The 23654-nt window shown below is 41.8% G+C and overlaps 1 protein-coding gene across 1 annotated transcript in view; it reads left to right on the top strand.

Moving 5' to 3' along the window:
- Nucleotides 1-15028: 15028 nt before the first annotated feature.
- The window catches only part of LOC126106290 (dehydrogenase/reductase SDR family member 11-like), a 165699-nt gene continuing 157073 nt past the window's right edge, over nt 15029-23654 (top strand). Inside the window, exon 1 of the mRNA XM_049912510.1 lies at nt 15029-15253. Coding sequence (XP_049768467.1) covers nt 15029-15253 — 225 coding nt within the window. The remainder of the gene's footprint in view (nt 15254-23654) is intronic.

Here is a 23654-nt window from a genome sequence, read left to right as displayed (position 1 = left end):
CTATTCTCTTCTTGTCTAAACTATTTATCGTCCATGATCACTTCCATACATGGCTACACTCTATACAAATACTCGCAGAAACGCCTTCCTGACACTTAAATCAATACAAAAATGTAAACTTTCACGGCCGGAAATATCATGTCCATTATAATTATCCGGGCTGTTATGCCGTGGTCGGTTGATGAATGCTGTGGTGATTCCCAACGTTTCGTCTCCGACTGCGGGAGACATCTTCAAGGGGGTCCGTAGCTTGATGGAAGATCCAACACACACACAGGCTCGCTACTGGATCTTCCATCAAGCTACGGACCCCCTTGAAGATGTCTCCCGCAGCCGGAGACGAAACGTTGGGAATCACCACAGCATTCATCAACCGACCACGGCATAACAGCCCGGATAATTATAATGGACACTTAAATCAATACTCGATGTTAACAAATTTCTCTTCTTCAGAAACGCTTTCCTTGCCATTGCCAGTCTACATTTTATATCCTCTCTAAATTATCCTAAATTATCCTAAGGACAAACACACACACCCATGCCCGAGGGAGGACTCGAACCTCCGCCCGGGACAAAAATAAAGATGAAATAGCAAATCAGCAAACAAACATGTGAACTGCGTTTTAGTTCAGTGATTGTGATTTTCAATAAAAGTGGACTGTATTTCGCGAAAGAATTCTACCCCATTTTCACCTCGAATATGATCCTTAGTAAGTATCAAAGGCTCTTAGTTTAACATTAATAAAGCGACGAAAGCGCAAAGTAAAGTGCCCAGTTATATGAACGCCAAGGCTGCAGCTGGAGGGTATATAGATTTGTTGAAAGTAGTACAATCGTCGTCGTCGTGCTGAAGAGGAGCGATGTATCTGACGTCCAAAAGGGAAGGATCATTGGCATTCCTCCTGAGGGTGCACGCATTTCCGAAAAAGCCAACTTTCTAAAATGCTCGCATGATACATTGGTTAAAGTGTACTGTTCATGGAAAAATTGTGCTATCCAAAATCGGCGCCGGGGCAACTGTGTCTGACGAGCCGTACATGACAAGGGTGAAGAATGGCTGCGGAGATGTGTACGAGCAGACAGACGTACAACTGAAACTTCCTGGCAGATTAAAACTGAGTGCCGGACGGAGACTCGAACTCGGGACCTTTGCCTTTCGCTGGCAAGTGCTCTACCAATTGAGCTACCCAAGCACGACTCACGACCCGTTCTCACAGCTTTACTTCTGCCAGTACCTAGTCTCTTACGTTCCAGACTCGAGAGAAGTTCTCTCACAAAACTTGCAGGACTAGCACTCCGATGCAGAGTGAAAATGTCGTTCTAGACGTACAACTGTTGAGCAACTGACTGTCCAGGTGAACCAAGGGACTACCCACTGTGTCTGCTCAATGACCGTCCAGGGAACGCTGCAGCGTATGGGCTTCCACAGCAGCCGCCTGGTTCGTGCACCCACCCCCCTCGACTGGGAGGGGTGGGATTTGCACCACAGCGATGCAGTTGGACGTCTACTAAGTGGTGACTGGTGGCGTTTTCAGTTGAATCGCGCTAAATGCTCCATCCGGCAGATGGCTGTTGGCGTTTAGGGCGCGAGACGTCTGAATGATAACATTCTGAGGCAGTCGTCTATGTTTTGATATAATTTCCATAATTTGCTGCTTCATACTTACGTGACCATTTGTAGTCCAGTTACCTGATACAGAGCCTTCACTTACGAACATGGCCATATGTCCTAAACAAGTATTAAGTTATACGCTGAAAAGCCAAAGAAATTGGTACAGACACGCGTATTCAAATAAAGAGATACGTAAACAGGCAGAATACGGCGCTGCGGTCGGAAACACTTATATAAGACAAGTGTACGGCGCAGTTGTTACATCGGTTACTGTTGCTACAATGGAAGATTATCAAGGTTTGAGTGAGTTTGAACGTGGAGGTATAGTCGGCTCGCGAGAGATGGGACACAGCATGTCCGAGGTAGCAATGAAGCAAGGATTTTCCCATACGACCATTTCACGACTGTGCCGTGAATATCAGGAAACTGACACCGCTGCGGCCGGAAAAAGATCCTGCAAGAACGAGACCAACGACGACTGAAGAGAATCGTTCAATGTGACAGAAGGGTAACCCTTCCGCAAATTGCTGCAGATTTCAATGCTGGGCCATCAACAAGCATCAGCGTGCGAGTCATTAACGAAACATCATCGATACGGGTTTTTGGAGCCGGAGGCCCACTCGTGTATCCTTGATGACTGCACGACACTTCGCCTGGGCCCATCAACACCGACTTTGGTCTGTTCATGACTGGAAAGATGTTGCCTGGTCGGACGAGTCTCATCTCAAATTGTATCGAGCGGATGGACGCGTACAGATATGGGAGACAAGCTCATGAATCCATGGAACGTGTACGTCAGCAGAGACTGTTCAAGCTGGTGGAGGCTCTGTATTAGTGTGGGGCGTGTGCAGCTGGAGCGGTATGGGACCTCTGACATGTCTGGACACGACTCTGACAGGTGACACGTACGAAAGCATCCTGTCTGATCACCTGTGTCCATTTATGACCATCGTGCGTTCCGACGGACTTGGGCAATTCCAGCAGCACAATGCGACACCCCAGACGTCCAGAATTGCTACAGAGTGGCTCCAGGAACATTCTTCTGAGTCTAAACAATTCCGCTGGCCACCAAACTCCGCGGACATGAACATATCTGGAATGCCTTGCAACATACTGTTCAGAAGAGATCACCACCCCTTCGTCCTCCTACGGATGGTCAGTCCTGCAGGATCCGTGGTGTCAGTTCCCTCCAGCACTGCTTCAGACATTAGTTGAGTCCATGCCACGTCGAGTTGCAGCACTTCTGCGCGCTCACAGGGCCCCTACATTATAATAGCTGGCGTACCAGTTTCTTTGGCTCTTCCGTGTATGACATAGTAAACGAAATGGTATTATACACAATCCACTAACGTATTGTACCTGTTCGATTTCTCACAAGAAGTAAGAAAGTGCCGGCCGCAGTGGCCGTGCGGTTCTAGGCACTTCAGTCCGGAACCGTGTGACTGCTACGGTCGCAGGTTCGTATCCTGCCTCGGGCATGGATGTGTGTGATGTCCTTAGGTTAGTTAGGTTTAAGTAGTTCTAAGTTCTAGGGGACTGATGACCACAGCAGTTGAGTCCCATAGTGCTCAGAGCCATTTTAGTAAGAAAGTTATAAGTAGTGTGGCAACAGTCCATTATAAGAAAGGTGAGTCTGTTTAGTGGAATGAGAGTACTTGAAGTTTTCTGTAAATAAATTACTATGTTTAGAAGACACTAAACGATTATTTTTCAAAAGGTTGCTTGCACTTAACATCAAGGATGACAATAATCACTCTAGAGATAATCTACTAACAAAAGTCACCGCAATCAAAAAACTGGTCTGGCTCATAAATTTTCAGTTTAAAAATTTTAAAAAAGTTTCATGAAGGTGTGGACCATGAAATGAAATGTTTAAATTACTTAAGTGAGACAGAAGAAGATGGGACAGTGTAAGAAGCATTTATAGCAGTTAAAAGAAATGTCGTATATTACAATATTGTCAATAGTGGTCATAATAGGAAAGAAACCCGATTTTGTTCTTTCACCTATAGTCATATGAAACAAAAAGGAAGAGGATAAACACATCTCTACTTGATAAACACAAACAGAAAAGCAAAAACAAAAAACCTTACCGAAGATTCCACATCAACCACTTCCGTTTCTTCTCATTGACACCCAGCACAACACATTCTATATATGAATTGATTGGCCCTCCTCGTAATTGGTGACACCTTTGAATGTAGTTGAGCATATTCCTTAAGGGCGGTAGGACGTCAAATGGGCCAACTTGGAGCAGGAGAGGCACCAGAGGACATTTTAATTTCCACTGTCTATACTTTTACAAATAAATTCATAAAACTTTAACAGAATGATCAGGAAGGATTCAGGATTCATACTCATAGCAGTGGAAGCTCAAAAACGTAATGAAACACATTTTTTTTACATGTGAAATTTCATCATTTTTTCACTTACTACTTAGGAAGAAAAGTGTACCTATGGCAACAAATGCAGCCAGTAATAAATGATGAAATTTCACATGTAAAAAAGGTATTTTGCTACGTTGTTGAACTTCCACTGCGATGAGTGTGAGTCCTCAGTCCTTCCTGGTCATGGTGACAAAGTTTTATGAATTTATTTGTAAAAGTGTAGACAGTGGAAATTAAAATGTCCTGTGGTCACTCTCCTGCTCCAAGTCGGCCCGTTTGACGTCCTACCTCCCCCCCCCCTCCCTTAACATATTGTCCAGATAAGCCTGTAGGATGTTATCCCATGCCTCCACAGCGACCTCCATAATGCCCTGTAAGGTCCCTGGTGGGACAGGACGATTGCAAACCATTCGTTTCAGCAAAATCCATGCATTCTTACCGCAGTTGAAGTTTGGAGAATGTGCAGCACATTCCATCCGACCGATTCTATGCCCCACAAGGGAAGGGTTCACAAGATAATCACGATAGAAGCGTACACTGTCGCCCTTCGCCGAGAATCCCGCTGCTACGTATTCATCATATGGAGCCACAGTGGGTGTGCAAGGATGTCGTCCCCACACTTCACACCAGTCATCCTCCGATGTATTGGCACAAGGGATGTCGTGCCGTTACGCGGGATTCCACCCCAAGATACGACGGAACCACCACCTTTATAAGGTGGCGGCCTGCGACACGGTTGACCTCGTTGCCGCCACACACGAATGTCAGTACTGTCAGGGTGGAGGATCTCACCAGGAAAGAGTAACGAGTCCCAGTGCTGCCGCTGCCGCTGCCCCGTCCTCCAGGACTGCGTCGTTGCCCACCCGACGCGAGCCCCGCCCTGAATGAACAAGAGCCAGGGGAGGTGCCACGGGTGACGTAATCCCTGCTTATGGAGCCTAATTCGTATCCTCTCTCTTGACGTCTGCGCTCTTGTAGCTGTTTGGAACTGCCGCCGTAAACATGTAGCGTTGCGTTGAGGGTTTCTGTTTGCTGTTATTCACAGATATCAGTCCTTCACAGTTGTCATTTTTCTTCCGCGGATGCTTCTGTGACGATCCATCCTGTAGATGGAAACTTATTCCGGATTCTGGAGACGCCACTTTAACTTAAAGTGACATTCGCTGCGAGGTCCACTTGTCTCCTTCCCTGCTCAGTGACGACACGGAGCCTCAGATCCTGTGTTGTTGTTGTTGTCCGAACCACCCTGAAGCAACACAATCTTCGCAACGCCACAAACTACTGCAATATTTACAGTTCAGACGCACGCCGCCGGTAGCTGAGTGGTCAGCCGGCACGGTAGCTCAGCGTGTTCGGTCAGAGCCTCTGTAATAAAAAAACTGAGTAAAGGAATCAACGATGGACTTCAACGGATGTCTTGTGACGGCCGCCCAGACCAGGGACTGGGACTTGTGTTGTCCTAATCATCATCATTTCATCCCCGTCAACGCGCAAGTCGCCGAAGTGGCGTCAAATCGAAGGAGTTGCTCCCGGCGAACGGTCTACCCGACGGGAGGCCCTGGTCACACGACATTTACATTTTATTTCGGTCAAACTGTTGCCATGGGCTGCACATACTATCCCCCCACAATAGAAACATGGACTATTTTTCCTCTACCATTGTATTAGAAACTAATCATTGTATTGGTACCATAACGGATTTCTCGAACACATCGTTCAATATAAAAAAAATTGAAATATTCAACATTTACTTCGTCCAAGAACAAAATAAAAAAATCTTTAGTTTTTGAGCAACTGGATATAGATTTGAGAGCATGGAAGCCTAATAATGAGACTGTTACTGCTAAGGAAGGAGAGGCACACAACATTCAGTCGCAACCCCATTAGTTCTTATTATACTTGCAAATCTGTATTTCGGTCAGTGCATTGTCGTTGCAACTCAACACACTCATTGTCCTTGTACCCATGCACCAGTAAGAATATATGGTGACATGAACTGCCGCCAGTCTGTTGAGGTCTAACGAAAATGCACTGAAGACGACGTTTTATAGCCGAAATACAGATCTGCAAGTATATAAAATTCAATTAATCATCTTGTGGTCTTGCAGTTCTTCTTGTTATGGCTGTGCTTGCCAAGAAAACAGGACGAGGAATCCCGCCTTATCCAAGAAGCCATTTCACTGTTTTGTTTCACCCAGACATGTTTCAGCACTTTTGTCCTATCTTCAGTAGGTTATTTTTTATTTTCGAACTGGAAAATTGGTTTTATATATTAACATATAGCGGAACTTTTGGTGCATAATATTTACAATTATGAATGAATAATTGTTGTAAAATATTTCTGATCATAGTGCACAGTTGAAATATGTATTAAAGACCTGATGCACTGTGTGTTGTTTATAACATTATGTCAAAGTTCTATTTATAGCTTAATTGGCAAAAGGAGTGGCTGTATGTATTAGTTTACCTACCTTACATGATGCTATTGGACATTTATTTTGGTAGTTATTCTGCTACACAATCTACAACTTCTAATCTACAAACAGTAAAACGTAATTTTTATTTTTATGTTTATTATGCATTTACAAACGGAAATGAGTATATATCACTTTTTCGCGTGAAACTTAAGGTTTTGTTATTATCGTGCTTTCTCATATGTTGTTGCCGAAGTGAACAGGCTGATTTCGTGACCTATGGTCAGTTTACACTGCACTTTCTCCGATTTTTCAAAACATAGGCAGAGTTTTCGCCGCCATTACGTGTTGTTGTCGCTGTGTAGTACTCATTTCTTTCCTAGCGTGTTTGGCTGGGTGAGGCGAGCGAGTTTGAAGTGTATCTGGCGTCTGTGGTGTTTGGTTTGTGTGAGTGTGCGTGTGCTTGTATGTATGTGTGTGTGTGTGTGTGTGTGTGTGTGTGTTCAGGACTGGGAGAAAAATGGTTCAAATAGCTCTGAGCACTATGGGACTTAACATCTATGGTTATCAGTCCCCTAGAACTTAGAACTACTTAAACCTAACTAACCTAAGGACAGCACACAACACCCAGTCATCACGAGGCAGAGAAAATCCCTGGCCCCAGCGGGAATCGAACCCGGGGGACTGGGAGAGTTAGAGAGAGAGAGAGAGAGAGAGAGAGAGAGAGAGAGAGAGAGAGCGAGAGGGTGTGGGTGGTATTTGTACTGGTTCTGTATGCTATGTTGAAAATTTGGAAATTTGTGGTAAGGTCTTATGGGACAAACTGCTGAAGTCATCGGACCCTAAGCTTACACACTAATTAATCTAACTTAAGCTAACTCACGCTAAGGACAAGAGACATACCCATGACCGACGGAAGGAGCCACACAGGTCGTAACAAGACACCTCCGACCGCGCGGCTTCTATGTTGAGTCCTTGTTTCTTTAGTATATTACCCACCCTGTGTGTGAATCTGTTGTTGTAAGTCATTATGTGCCATTAGTTGCTTACTGCCTGCTGATCTGTTGTGTGTTGTGTTTTGTTTGTATGTGTTTTCGTGGTCATGTGTTGTTGGTTTTCGTATTTCGTGGTTTATTTTGTCTACTCTCTTTGCATCATATCCATCCTCCTGTGAAGTTGTTTTATTGTGTTCAATTCTTGTCTGTAATCATGTTTGTTCATGGGTATTTTGTTCAGTCTGTGTAGTAAATATCTGAAGCTGGCTTCTTTGTGAGTTATGGGGTGATTGGCTTGGTTATGAATAATGGTTCTTGTTATTGTGGGTTTTCTGTACCCTTGACGACTGCACGACACATAGCTTTACGCCTCAACTGGGGGCGTCAGCACAGACATTGGACTGTTGATGACTGGAAACACGTTGCCTGGTCGGGTCGGACAAGTCTCGTTTCAAATTGTTTCGAACGGATGGACGTGTTCGGGAACCACATGAATACATGGATCCTGCGTGTCAGCAGGAGACTATTCAAGCTGCTGGAGGCTTTGTAATGGTGTGGAGCGTGTGCAGTTGGAGTGACATGGGACCCCTGATACGTGTAGGTACGACTCTGACAGGTGACACGTACGTAAGCATCCTGTCCGATTACCTGCATCCATTCATTTCCATTGTACCTTAAACCGAACTTGGGTAATTCCAGCAGGACAATGCGACATCCAACAAGTCGAGAATTGCTTCAGATTGTCTTCAGGAATACTCTACTGAGTAAACACTTCCACTGGTGAGCAAACTCTCCAAACATGAATTTCATAGAGCCTATCTCGGATTGCTTGCAACGTACTGTTCAGAAGAGATTTCCAGCCCCTCGTACTCTTACATATTTATCGACAGCCGTGCAGGATTCATGGTTTCAGTTCCCTCAAGCACTACTTCAGACATTAGTCGAGTCCATGCCACGTCGTGTTGTGCCAGTTTCTTTGTAAAGACTAACGGGACGGCGACTGGCTGTTGTGTGCCCCTCCTTTCTTGCGGTGTACTACTGCTGTGCGCAACGGTTCCTGACGGAACCATAGTTGTTTAACTGTTATTTCTGTTGGCAGAGCGTGTCTCCTGGACTGGTGAAGACAGACATCTACACGGCAGCTCTAGGGCCTGAGTTCTCCGAGCAGGTGTTCGCTGACAAGCCGCACCTCTTGCCGCAGGACATAGCTTCGCTTGTATCATACCTGCTGTCTGCGCCACCACACGTCCAGGTTGTGACCTAGTTTTGATGACAGTTTCGCTGCTTTCATATTTTAAAATATTGAATGAGTAGGCTGCATTCATTTACGCCTCAAACAGCTCTGCTTCTGCATTCAGTGTGACGTGTAGTAGGCAAAAATAAAACACAAGTCTCTATAATTTGCTACACTGTCTCTACAGAATTAAGATTCCTTTTCTAACTTTGAAGGGGTATCATAACAAGTCAGGAGCTAAAATAGTGAATTCATGATTCGAAGGGTGAGGGTTGTCTCTGAGAAATACAATAAATTTAAGGAGACACTTTTGGTAATGGATGCCGTGTTGTACTTTATCGCGGATGTAGTTTACAAAAGCAAGAAACACCCAATAATCGAATGAAAAATTATGCCATAACACTGAACACACTACTGTTTGAACAATGAAACGGAAGGATTTTGACTATGCAGCTAATGGTTTAGAAATAGTATGCAGTAGGCACTGACCTATCCAGTGGTCTACATGTTGTTACATAGCTATGACATTTGAAAGAATTTTGATATAAATAATGGCTCATTTAGACAGATACGTAAGTACCCACATGCACAGGAAAATTCTTGAATTGCAACGTGATACATACAATTTCTTACTGCACGTTTACAGGCCATTAAAATAAATAGGGATTCAGAATGTGGCGTGATTCTTGGGATATGACTGTTGCTAATTTTGAAAAGAATTAGGAATTTAAGGTGTGACATAATTCTTAGGATATGACCGGTGATTGAATCCAGTTTTCCTTATATACATGTTGAGCCACAAGTAAAGTCTTTTTCTTTCCTCATGTTTATAGCTGTGTATCCTGTCTTAATGTCTTCTTCTTGGTCGCAATTTTGACCTTCTCATCATTTCCTTGTACAGCCTAATGTTCTTCAAATTCTATCAAATGAGCAATCCAGTCTTTTTTTTTACTATTAAAAACAGTCTTGATCTCGATTTATTTATCAAGGTGACCGGTTTCGACCACTACTGTGGTCATCTTCAGACCATTGAGTAGGAACCTCTTTCTGTTGGAGAATCACAGCAGTGGTCGAAACCGGTCACCTTGATAAATAAATCGTGATCAAGACTGTATTTAATAGTAAATATTTGTAACACATTGATCACTGCCACTGCCACAATGTATTCAAAATTATTTAATCCAGTCTTATCTGCAAATCTCTGATAAAATGTCGTTCTCTATCTCCTCTTATACACCCTACTACTCGTTGCAAGACAAGAAGACAAGATAGAGGATAGGAACACAAAAATGTAGTCTTTACAAGTCACCATTATCATCAGCTGTGTTATTAATGTAGGGGAATAACTTTACAAGTTTCAAGAGGCTCTATTTTTGAATGCATGTTTAACTCCACATCCCATTCTGAGCAATAAAAATAGAGAATCTCTAGTTTTTGAACATCTCAAATTTGCTTGTAATTGTCATAATCGTATTTCTTATAATCTATTATAATCTTAAATTTGTCATTGGATGAAACATTGAAAAGGTGTCATAGACAAAATAGAATGCCATTCTATTTCTATCCATGAGACTGTTTCTCAGATGATTTATCCCCTGAAGGACTCACCAGATATATCAACAGGTTTCATTTTTCACTGTCTGTCCTGTTGGAACTGTCCTCCAAAATATACATAACATAAAAGAATCAATGTTATCTATAGACATCTCTGTAAGATGTATTTGCTCATATCGTCATTTGAAATGGCTTATCTATTTCCTTTTTATGCTAAATTGCAATATTATCCATAAATGGATTTCCATATTGGTATTAGTAGTTTATAAAACTATTATTCTACAAGGTTACTTTGTTATACTTACCATTATCTACTGGCACAGAGATTCTAAAATTTTGCAGATAGTGGACACAATGTAGACTTTGGTCGATTTAAATAAAAGAAAAGATTTATTTTAAACTTAAATAAAGATTTTAAAAACAGATACTGTAGGAAAGAGATTCTGCAGTTTCATTTCTAAATTCCATACATTATAAAACCAAAACAGAATATTAGCTAGAACTTTACTTTTGTAATTACGTATAATTTTTAGATGAACCAGTATTTTGCGGAATGTCTTGGGTGTGATAGTGCTAAATTATGGATTTCTTTTGTATTTTGTATCATATTGCAGTTAAACTACTATATGTAAAAATAATCTTATTTTCGTTTTGATGTCTTATTATATCAATTATACATTTTACAAAAATAAGGAAGTTTTATCTAGTCACTTGAGAATAACAGAGAGAATATTGATTATTATCAATAATTTTACTAGTATTCAGTTACTGTGTTGCTAGTAATCATATTTTGAAAGAGTATGCAAATGAGGATCAGATAGTATCCATTCAAAACTTACTGCAACGCAGTTTTGATCTATTGTGAAGCTGTGTCTTTTGTTGGCATCTTCAGTCAACTGTTATTGGCTAATTGACTATCTTTTCCTCTGTATTTAATTTGGTAAAAGTAAGGAAAGCATTAAAATAAAAACCAGCAAAAGAATAAAAAATAGGTGCCATATTGTTCTGCAGTATAAAACAATAGAGGACACCAAATGTATGACATGGTTATGTAATGCTTGTACAGTTAACTGATATTGTACTGACTTAAAAAGAAAAAGAAAAGAACTGGACACACTAAAGAAAGGAAGACTATAATAATGAAACTAAAGAACAGAAGATATTAAAAAGATGAACATTTAGAAATACTGATTGAATGCCAAAGACTAAATTGTTACTATTGCTTTTTTAATGTCACATATGTTATAAGGAAATGAAAATGAGCCCATTTCTTGTATTTTAAGGTACAATGTAGTCTGTCTTCAAAATAGATAACAAATAATTTAAAGCAGAATGAAATTTTGAAAACACTATTTATAGTTTGCAGTGGATTTTTATAAATGTAACTGCAGGTGGTGCGTTACAAATCTTGCGATTTCCAATCACATGTTTGAAATACATAATTCGTGTTGATTCAGCTCAAATTAAAGCGAATATAGATAGTTAAAATATGTGCTTAATATGTTAAGTGGTTCAAATATATTTTTCTCTCTCCTTGTTGAAATAAGTGGAATGAGTAGTCCATGTTCAATTTTTCACATTTTTAAAACCCAGTAGGACCTAAATGTATCATCAGATAATGGTAAAGAAATTTATTAAAAGATATTAAGGAATATGTAAAGTTATAATAATTATCCTTAATTGTCTTTTGCAGAACCAAAAGCAAGCTTTGTAGAAAGGTAATTATAAATAAGTTGAAATTCATAATTAGATAGTGCCTATAGTTGTACAGGATGTAGAGTACCCAAATATGGTGTGACAGGAAAAGTCATTACATCGTTTTATTCTTAAAATATAAATCTGTAACCACTAAATATGAAACAAACAGTAAACTGACAATATTAAAAGATACATTTAAAAATTAAATGACTAACTGATGTGTCATAATGCCTGAAACAATGTTTTTAACCTTTTCAGAAGAAACTATACAGCAGTAAAGTATCCATTTAATAAAGTACTACAGATACTTTTATTACCAAGACCAAATTTTCGATATATGTAGATTACTGTTGCTACTCCAGTACAGTACATGTGGAGTATATGTCAGAGATTCATTGCATTGTTTGGGTTCACTGTAATTACTCTTTTAGTCTTGGAATGCACATTATTTAATATTCTATGGATGGAGAATTGTGTGTTTTATCCTTGTAATAATCACCCTTAGTGTTCATGTTTCCTTCCACAGTACATCACAAGTGTCTGTAGTTTTAATTACTATTCCACATCCACATCATTAGAGCAGTAATTATTTATCAGTATTTTGTACCCCATCTTATGCCAAACAACTATCAATTGCAATTTTAATTACATTCAGAAATATATCCACTGATGGTTTTATTTAATATTGTTCTCCTCTTGAAATTTGTGCTTTGGCATGCTACTTAAATATATTACAGAAACTTTGGTCGGTATAATGTTATTATTACTGAAGGAAATGTACATATTTTTCCCTCCCATACCTGATGCAGATTTTGTTTATACATAGTTTGTAAATGTTGCTACAAATTGAAAATGCCCAATACTTCTATTTTGAATTCACGGTAAGATAAGAGAAGCATCTACGTTTACCCAGTCACAGAACATACCAAAATTTCTTGGTGATGCAGATAACTTGCGTATTGCCCCATTGCTCATCAAATAACTTCATTGTCACTTGATTTTTTTAACTGTCTTTGTGAAGAGTTACATATTATTATATTCATCCACAAATTACCAATATCAAGTTTCGTGAGTCTAGACATTGTCTATGGAGCACGACTTAATCTTTACAGATAATTTATTGAAACTGTCTCCATCGTAGAAATTAATATAAAGGCTAACTAGTTTCAACTACTAAGCAGACTTCATAAGAAGTAAAGACCAGAAAAGACAGAATACAGGTAATTACCAAAAAATATGAAGCAAAAGTGCATACATGCTGCAGGAAACATACTCATTCACCCTCTTACAGAATAACTTATCACATTATGGGTGACAACATACGAACTGCCTTTCATGCTTCTGTGTCACTTTTATAACAGCAAGATGAACCCTATCAGTACAGGATGCACAAGCACATGCAGTTTGCATACATTAGGAAAACTAGAGAAACATAAAATACTGAAGTGAAAATAAAACTACTGTATTTTTAATTTAAAATCCAACAGATTTTGTTTGTAGCAGGCGAGTAAAGAACAGAAACAGAAAAAATATGTTACACTCAGATTGTAATGGTTCAAATGGCTCTGAGCGCTATGGGACCTAACGTCTTGGGTCATCAGTCCCCTAGAACGTAGAATTACTTAAACCTAACTAACCTAAGGACATCAAACACATACATGCCCGAGGCAGGATTCGAACCTGCGACCATAGCGGTCGCTCGGCTGCAGACTGTAGCGCCTAGAACCGCACTGGCATCAAATCATAATGCAAGTTTGGGATGGAAGAAGTTGTTATGTACAAAGCATGAGTGGATCACTTAAGAATTTGAATTATATGAGGGAAATCGTGGGAGTCAACGTGTGAAATTTAAGACACGGTTATAAGTTTGCTTGGTGGCCAACACAGGTTGCGATTTTCGAACTGGGGCTTTTGTTTACGTGATACCGAGTCCGGCCAGTCGCACGACAGGACAGCACCCGGGCAGGCTTCGGGAAGGGGCGCGCCGCATTCACCAGACTGCATCGGTCCGCCCCTGGTAGCCGAGCGGTCAGCGCGACGGAACGTCATACCCAACGGCCGGCGTTCGACTCTCCGCTCAGGGACTGGGTGCGGTGTTGTCCTTAACATCGTCATTTCATCCCCATCGACACGCAAGTCGCAGAAGTGGCGTCAGCTCGGAAGACCTGCACCAGGCGAACGGTGTACTCGCCGGGAGGCGGGAGCCACGCGGCACTTCCATTGTACCAGATCGCATCAACAGGCTAGGGGGAAAGAGCTAACATGCCGCCTCCACATTAGGCATCTTTTTAATTTCATATTTCACCTTAATTACTTGCATTCATTGTTTTCTGTTTTTTAACTACGATTGACTGCTTAGCAGTTGAAACCAGTCAAATGTGATGTTAATATATGCAAACAAAGATAATTCAAAGAGACTGTATTAAGTGTTAAGAGCAAACTTTATATAAGATTAGTAATACTATGTAAATATCTTTATTATAAAAATGTATGCATTAACGCAAATTAATTGTTTTCAGGTACATGATATAATTGTGAAACCACTTGGTGAGAAGATATAGAAGTAACATCATCAAACGAACGTCTTTTTGTGCCACACACTCTATGCAGTATGCTGAAAGGCAGTTTTCTCAATCTGTAAACAGTTAAAAGATACGCAGCATTTACTTATTGTATCGAAGTTAAGTCGTAAAAAAAGACACACTTTGCGGGAGGAAGCATGTTGTGGAGTGTAAACTTGTAACAGGGTAGAGGGAAATCAGTGGGGACCAAGAAATTTAGTTGCAAGAGAGGGGAACCTGTTTCTGAGTTGGGCATCAATACAATTTTTTTATGAATGAATGTGGCTAAATGTGACTGTCTTACCAAAGATAGAGCCCATTTTTGAATCGTGTCCGTGTTCTGTGGAACCAAAGTATTGTGGTTGGTACTGTCACTCTTTACAACGAACGAGAGAGGAACTTCTTGAGAAGTACGTATGTGACAATAGCTTTGTTCGCCTACTTCTGCCATTATTTGGTGCTGCTCAACAGTGAACTGCGCTTATTATATTGGTGAGAAAATAGTTCTTGCAGTTTCTTTTTTGTAGTAGCAGTGGTGATTGAGTTAACCTGGTGTAGTGGACAAAATTCACAATGAGTGAGAAGTCTGAAGAACCGAAAGAGGAGAGAGCGGAGAAGACGTCGGCGGCTGCGGCGCGACCCCGGCTCCAGGCCTCCAGCCCTGGAGATCCTCGCTGGGCCGGCCGCCTCGCGGTCGTCACCGGAGCCAACTCTGGAATAGGGGTGGCCATCGCGCGGCAGCTGCTCCAGCTCGGCATGGTGGTGGTCGCCATAGACGTCGAGGTGTACTCTGTCCAGGTAACGCTGCCTTCCAGACCTGCCTGGGCGCCGAGCTAAACTAATAACTAACTCGTAACTCTCTGCACTTCTGTGTTGTCATTCATCACATTATGTGAACACAATAGCTGCAGCCCTGTGCTGCTTACTACGCTTCCAGTTGAGAGATAAAATAAGTGCTGGACATTCAAAGTAAACAATTATGTTGTTAGTTGCTCCTATTGCTGAGCAGTATATTTGAACTCGGAGATGTAAATACTAGTTAATGGCAACAAGGACAAGTTCAGTGGTTCAGTTTTCCCTGCCTTGCATCTGTAAAACTTCCTCATTTTGTCGGCCGCCATAAGTGAATTCTAGCACACTATCACGCTATACCAACTTGTGAAATAAACTTCTAGAAGAAGGATAAAACTGTCTAGCGATTCTGCATCAGGATAAATTTACTTGGAAACAGGAGTCAATGAAACTACATATGGACAGTAGCTCTGCAGAATCGCTAGACAGTTTTATCTTTGACAAGACGACAATCGATAGTTAAGTTTTTTCTCTGACAAGGATTATCTCTGCTAATCACGTGTTACTTTGATCACGCCCACCTTTCCCACAGTATTTATGTCGCTGTCGGACGTCCGATCGGTCAGTCGGCAAGACTCAGTGGAGGCGCCTCTGACGATGTCCAGCTCAGTCCTGGACGAAACGTCAGGAACAGAAGAGTTTCTTGGACTGCGACCTCACATCCCGAAAGGTTTACCAGCAGTCACCCATCAAAGCCTGTTGGGCACTTTCCATTAATCTAGACTCACGAAATTGGGCAATAACCGAAGCTTCACAGAGAAAGTAAAGGAAATATTACGAAAATTGTTAATTTATAACTGCATCAAATAAGGAAATATTTTCAGCCACTGAAAGGAATGCACTGGTAATCCGTCAAAAATCTCAGGAAGTTCTGCAAGGATTATGATAAGGTTTTCAGTAGCAGCCAGACTGATTCACGAGGAAGGTTTGTGTATATAAGTTACAAATATTTTGTGACAATTGGCTGCTGATTACACTCATGCTCATAAATTAAGGATAATTTCAGAATGGTTGCCACATAACGTGGCACTACACAAAACTAGCACCAATAGCATAGGCACATAGGGAACACACACGACACAGATCTGTAAGTCCACGGTATTGGTGATAAGATAAGAAAACCGTCCCGAAACACATGTGCTACAAAACGCCACTGTTTCCTGCGCATGTATCCCGACATCAATATGGGACATGATCACCATGCACACGTACACAGGCAGCACAATTGGTTGGCATACTCTGGATCAGGTGGTCGAGCAGCTGCTGGGGTATAGCCTCCCATTCTTGCACCACTGCCTGTCGGAGCTCCTAAAGTGTCCTAGGGGTTTGAAGACGTGCAGCAATACGTCCACCGAGAGCATCCCAAACATGCTCGATGGGGCTTAGGCCTGGAGAACAGGCAGGCCACTCCATTCGCCTGATATCTTCTTTTTTAAGGTACTCCTCCACAATGGCAGCTTAGTGGGGCAGTGAGTTATCATTCATCAGGAGGAAGGTGGGACGCACTGCATCCCTGAAAAGGTAAATGTACTGGTGCAAAATGGTGTCCCGATACACCTGACCTGTTACAGTTCCTCTGTCAAAGACATGCAGCGGTGTACGTGCACAAATCATAACCCCCCCTCCCCTCCCTACACCATCCAACCACGACCTACATACAGGTCCCTTTCAACAACATTAAGGGGTTGGTATCTGTGGTATCTGGTTCCTGGTTCACGCCAAATGAAAACCCGGCGAGAATCACGGTTCAGACTATACCTAGACTCGTCCGTGAACATAATCTGTGACCACTGTACCAATGACCATATACTGTGTTCTTGACACCATGCTCTATGGGTTCTCCTGTGACCAGCGGTCAGTGGAATGCTCCTTGCAGGTCTCCGGAGGAATAAACCGTGTCTGTTCAGTTGTCTATGGACTGTGTGTCTGTGGACTGTTCCAGTGGCTGCGGTAATGTCCCGAGCGAGGTTACCTGCAGTACTCCGTGACCGTCTGCGGGAACTGATGGTGAGATATTGGCTTCTTGAGGTGTTGTACACTGTGGACGTCCCGTACTGTAGTGCCTGGACACGTTCCCTGTCTGCTGGAATCGTTGCCATAATCTTGAGATCACTATTTGTGGCGCACGGAGAGCCCGTGCTACGACCTGCTGTGTTTGACCAGCCTCGAGTCGCCTTAGTATTCTACCCCTCATAACGTCATCAGTATGTGTTCTTTGAGCGATTTTAAACCAACAGTCACCATTAGAACGTATGAAAACGTGTGCACACTTACTCGCTGCACCGCAATCTGACACGCACCAACGCACCTCTGCGTATGTGGACTGCTGCCAGCGCCACCGTGCGACGACCGCAGGTCAAATGCACCGCATGGTCATACCCCGAGGTGATTTAAACCCGCAAACCACCCACAAGAGCGTTGTTTCACCATGTATCAGCATTATCCTTAATTTATGAGCATGAGTGTAGAATGAAGTCTTCTGCCACTGCGAAATCGATGCCTTCGCTATCTAGCCGTGACAGACATAAGGCAGTGCAACTATTGCGCCACGCCAGCGCTAGCACCGCAGGTCCTTTGCGAAGAGCGTATTCTGCCTGCAAACTTCTCCTACGGCACGTACAGCATCTCTAGTGTTTCAAAGTGAAATAACACTAGTAATTGATGAAGGATTGCACTTCCATTGTTTGCGATGAGGTTCCCATATCGCATAAAATATCCGTTGAGGCGTACCACAGAACTATTCGAGATCTGTGTAACAACAGCCCTACGACCGGCTGTACCCTTTCCTTCTCTGAAATCTTCCGCCAAATCTTACCGGTAATCGCAACAGGAATGAGAGCACATAAAGTCAACACATCTGTAATACCAGATAGCGTCATAGCGATAATTAAATGAATGAAAAATTATAGTAGAGAATCCGAAATACACGAAAAATTTAGACTTAAAATTTAAAATGAAAGCATTCTCCTAAGTCTTGGAATTACTGTGAGCGTCATCTTGCCAGATGTTGGTAAGTGGCAAAAATCATCGAGACTCCCGGTGGAGTTTGCTTGCAACTCTCGGAGCACGAGACGTACTTGCCCATTTTTTAATTTTCTTTTTAAATACAGTCTAACGACAGTCAAAGGAGGAGGACTGAAGCAGCAGAGGTAAGACTACCGAGGCCTCTAGTTGGGTGGTTACAAACTCGTACATCGGATAGAAAATAGTGAAATGAGGAATGAACGGTGACAAAAGCGTACCTTAGAAAACAGAGGATTAGAGAAAGAAATGGAGCGAACGCATTCAAAGGAATGAAACTCCATCTTCTGCTGGAGTATAGGACTACGACTGTTCAATGTTCAATAAAAACAGTACCAATCGCAGTTATATAGGCCTGAAGATGACGTAGTGTAACGTCGAAACTGGTTGCCTAGAAATAAACCTATATAGCGGGGATTGATATTGTTTTTATTGAGCATTCAAAGGATGTCATAAGAACGAATACACATCAAGGGAAAAGAAATGTTGAACGTTCTAAGAGGGGACGGAAAGATCAGCTGCGGTCTGTTTGAAATTGGGACAGGCAAGGATGCCTAAACCAAAGTTGGACATGATGATGCCCAATGAAAATTGCCGTTTCAATAATTTAAAAGGTATTTGCAAACGTTTCACGTTATGTATTTTTAAATCTATCGACTGAAGACTGGAATGATTGCACCTCTGACAGACTGACACCCCCTCCCCCCCTCACCCCATTCCTGCCACCATGGTTGGGGGGATGAAACAAGTATAAAGAAAAAACACTGCAAACAAATTGCGAGATCAACTTAGATCTGCAACGGCAGATGACAGTCCAGTCACTTCTCCCCGCAAGACGTTACTATGTAAACACTGAAATGCAAAAAGTAAAACATACTGGCGTCCAAAATTAAAGCAACAAAATGAAATTTTGCAAGGTTGCATTTATTGTGCCACAAACAGGTAATAGTAAAGTAGAAACAATGTAAAAAATACAGAACGCAAGCAACTGCAACATGCATAGTAGCAGACAAAAATTTTCCTCGTTTTTTCCAACTTAACGGGTGTTTTTCGCATATTCCGACAACTGGTTAGCGCGCTCAGAGTGGGGTGTGACGACCTCTGGCGGCAATACAGATGTGGCAACGACAGGGCGCGCTGTGGAAGATGTCATCGGTCTCGTGTTGAGGTAACGACGCACATTCTTCCTGCAGGGCTGCTCGCAGGCTTAAGGCCGGTTCCCACTAGAGCACAGCAGCGCGGTGTGCGGCAACGGCAGCAGCAAGCGTTTTCCGCTTTGACGCGTCGGCTCGCGGAATTGGCGTTCCCACCTGGAAGCGGCAGACGCTAGCGGTAGCCAATGACGGACAGCCACTGAGGTACGGGCTGGGACCCACCGAAACGACCGGCGTGTTTGAATAACTATATCTTACACCTGCATGAAGGAAAGACGAACTTGGGTGGAGACATACCAATGTTTCATTTTCTGTACAATGTACTCTTTCACATATTTCATTATTCATGTTTTCTCATTTCAAAATAAAAGAGATTTCATGACTACCGTTCATGATTGTTCACTATCTCCTAACACAATGAAACAATGTACGATAAGAGAGATTATTCAGATAGTTGAGCGAGACAAAAATTTAACATGTGATACGGTAGCAGGTACACGAAAAGAGTAAGAACACAAAGGCTAGATGGAAGCGATGAAAGTGGAAGCCACTTGATAGAATTTCCCACAGGGCATAATGTAATCATCGCCAGCACCTTGCTTAAGAATCACGAAAGAATAATATATATTTGGAACAGAGTTTTCGAAACCAGATTTTAAATTGTAAGACATTTCCTGGTGCAGACGCAAACCTGACTGAAGATTGTCAATAGCAAGAAAAGCGTTCTGAAAAAGAAAATTTGTTCACACCGAACATAAATTCTAATGGTTGGATACTATTTTACAAAGGTATTTGTGTCGAGTGTAGCCTTGTATGTATGTGAAACGTGGACGATGAACAGTTCTGTCAAGAAGACAATGGACACTTTCAAAACGTGGTGATCAATAAGAATGCTGATGATTAGATACGAGGATCGTGTGACTAAAGAAGAGGTACGGAATTAAATAGAGGAGGAAGAGGAAACTATGGCACAACTTTGACAACAATAGGAGTTAGTTGACAGGACGTATTATGGGGCGTCAAAGAGTGAGGACAAAGCGGTTGGGTGATAGTATTCTGATAATAATCATCTGTTGAAATACTATTCTACTGTTGTTGTTGTTGTTGTGGTCTTCAGTCCTGAGACTGGTTTGATGCAGCTCTCCATGCTACTCTATCCTGTGCAAGCTTCTTCATCTCCCAGTATCTACTGCAACCTACATCCTTCTGAATCTGCTTAGTGTATTCATCTCTTGGTCTCCCTCTACGATTTTTACCCTCCACACTGCCCTCCAAAGCTAAATTTGTGATCCCTTGATGCCTCAAAACATGTCCTACCAACCGATCCCTTCTAGTCAAGTTGTGCCACAAACTTCTCTTCTCCCCAATCCTATTCAATACCTCCTCATTAGTTACGTGATCTACCCACCTTATCTTCAGCATTCTTCTGTAGCACCACATTTCGAAAGCTTCTATTCTCTTCTTGTCCAAACTAGTTATCGTCCACGTTTCACTTCCATACATGGCTACACTCCATACAAATACTTTCAGAAACGACTTCCTGACACTTAAATCTATACTCGATGTTAACAAAGTCCTCTTCTTGAGAAACGCTTTCCTTGCCATTGCCAGTCTACATTTTATATCCTCTCTACTTCGACCATCATCGGTTATTTTACTCCCTAAATAGCAAAACTCCTTTACTACTTTAAGTGTCTCATTTCCTAATCTAATTCCCTCAGCATCACCCGACTTAATTTGACTACAGTCCATTATCCTCGTTTTGCTTTTGTTGATGTTCATCTTATATCCTCCTTTCAAGACACTGTCCATTCCGTTCAACTGCTCTTCCAAATCCTTTGCTGTCTCTGACAGAATTACAATGTCATCGGCGAACCTCAAAGTTTTTACTTCTTCTCCATGAATTTTAATACCTATTCCGAATTTTTCTTTTGTTTCCTTTACTGCTTGCTCAATATACAGATTGAATAACATCGGAGAGAGGCTACAACCCTGTCTTACTCCTTTCCCAACCACTGCTTCCCTTTCATGACCCTCGACTCTTGTAACTGCCATCTGGTTTCTGTACAAACTGTAAATAGCCTTTCGCTCCCTGTATTTTACCCCTGCCACCTTCAGAATTTGAAAGAGAGTATTCCAGTTAACATTGTCAAAAGCTTTCTCTAAGTCTACAAATGCTAGAAATGTAGGTTTGCCTTTTCTTAATCTTTCTTCTAAGATAAGTCGTATGGTCAGTATTGCCTCACGTGTTCCAACATTTCTACGGAATCCAAACTGATCTTCCCCGAGGTCGGCTTCTACCAGTTTTTCCATTCGTCTGTAAAGAATTCGCGTTAGTATTTTGCAGCTGTGACTTATTAAACTGATAGTTCGGTAATTTTCACATCTGTCAACACCTGCTTTCTTTGGGATTGGAATTATTATATTCTTCTTGAAGTCTGAGGGTATTTCGCCTGTTTCATACATCGTGCTCACCAGATGGTAGAGTTTTGTCATGACTGGCTCTCCCGAGGCTATCAGTAGTTCAAATGGAATGTTGTCTACTCCCGGGGCCTTGTTTCGACTCAGGTCTTTCAGTGCTCTGTCAAACTCTTCACGCAGTATCTTATCTCCCATTTCGTCTTCATCTACATCCTCTTCCATTTCCATAATATTGTCCTCAAGTACATCGCCCTTGTATAAACCCTCTATATACTCCTTCCACCTTTCTGCCTTCCCTTCTTTGCTTAGAACTGGGTTGCCATCTGAGCTCTTGATATTCATACATGTGGTTCTCTTCTCTCCAAAGGTCTCTTTAATTTTCCTGTAGGCAGTATCTATCTTACCCCTAGTGAGACAAGCCTCTACATCCTTACATTTGTCCTCTAGCCATCCCTGCTTAGCCATTTTGCACTTCCTGTCGATCTCATTTTTGAGACGTTTGTATTCCTTTTTGCCTGCTTCATTTACTGCATTTTTATATTTTCTCCTTTCATCAATTAAATTCAATATTTCTTCTGTTACCCAAGGATTTCTATTAGCCCTCGTCTTTTTACCTACTTGATCCTCTGCTGCCTTCACTACTTCATCCCTCAGAGCTACCCATTCTTCTTCTACCGTATTTCTTTCCCCCATTCCTGTCAATTGTTCCCTTATGCTCTCCCTGAAACTCTCTACAACCTCTGGTTCTTTCAGTTTATCCAGGTCCCATCTCCTTAAATTCCCACCTTTTTGCAGTTTCTTCAGTTTCAATCTGCAGTTCATAACCAATAGATTGTGGTCAGAGTCCACATCTGCCCCAGGAAATGTCTTACAATTTAAAACCTGGTTCCTAAATCTCTGACTTACCATTATATAATCTATCTGATACCTTTTAGTATCTCCAGGATTCTTCCAGGTATACAACCTTCTTTTATGATTCTTGAACCAAGTGTTGGCTATGATTAAGTTATGCTCTGCGCAAAATTGTACAAGGCGGCTTCCTCTTTCATTCCTTCCCCCCAATACATATTCACCTACTACATTTCCTTCTCTCCCTTTTCCTACACTCGAATTCCAGTCACCCATGACTATTAAATTTTCGTCTCCCTTCACTACCTGAATAATTTCTTTTATCTCGTCATACATTTCATCTATTTCTTCGTCATCTGCAGAGGTAGTTGGCATATAAACTTGTACTACTGTAGTAGGCATGGGCTTTGTGTCTATCTTGGCCACAATAATGCGTTCGCTATGCTGTTTGCAGTAGCTAACCTGCGCTCCTATTTTTTTATTCATTATTAAACCTACTCCTGCATTACCCCTATTTGATTTTGTATTTATAACCCTGTAATCACCTGACCAAAAGTCTTGTTCCTCCTGCCACTGAACTTCACTAATTCCCACTATATCTAACTTTAACCTATCCATTTCCCTTTTTAAATTTTCTAACCTACCTGCCCGATTAAGGGATCTGACATTCCACGCTCCGATCCGTAGAACGCCAGTTTTCTTTCTCCTGATAATGACGTCCTCCTGAGTAGTCCCCGCCCGGAGATCCGAATGGGGGACTATTTTACCTCCGGAATATTTTACCCAAGAGGACGCCATCATCATTTAATCATACAGTAGAGCTGCATGTCCTCGGGAAAAATTACGGCTGTAGTTTCCCCTTGCTTTCAGCCGTTAGCAGTACCAGCACAGCAAGGCCGTTT

This window comes from Schistocerca cancellata, chromosome 10 (genome assembly GCF_023864275.1).
Source record: "Schistocerca cancellata isolate TAMUIC-IGC-003103 chromosome 10, iqSchCanc2.1, whole genome shotgun sequence".
Classification (NCBI taxonomy): Eukaryota; Metazoa; Arthropoda; class Insecta; order Orthoptera; family Acrididae; genus Schistocerca; species Schistocerca cancellata.
This window is presented reverse-complemented; position numbering and strand designations above follow the sequence as displayed.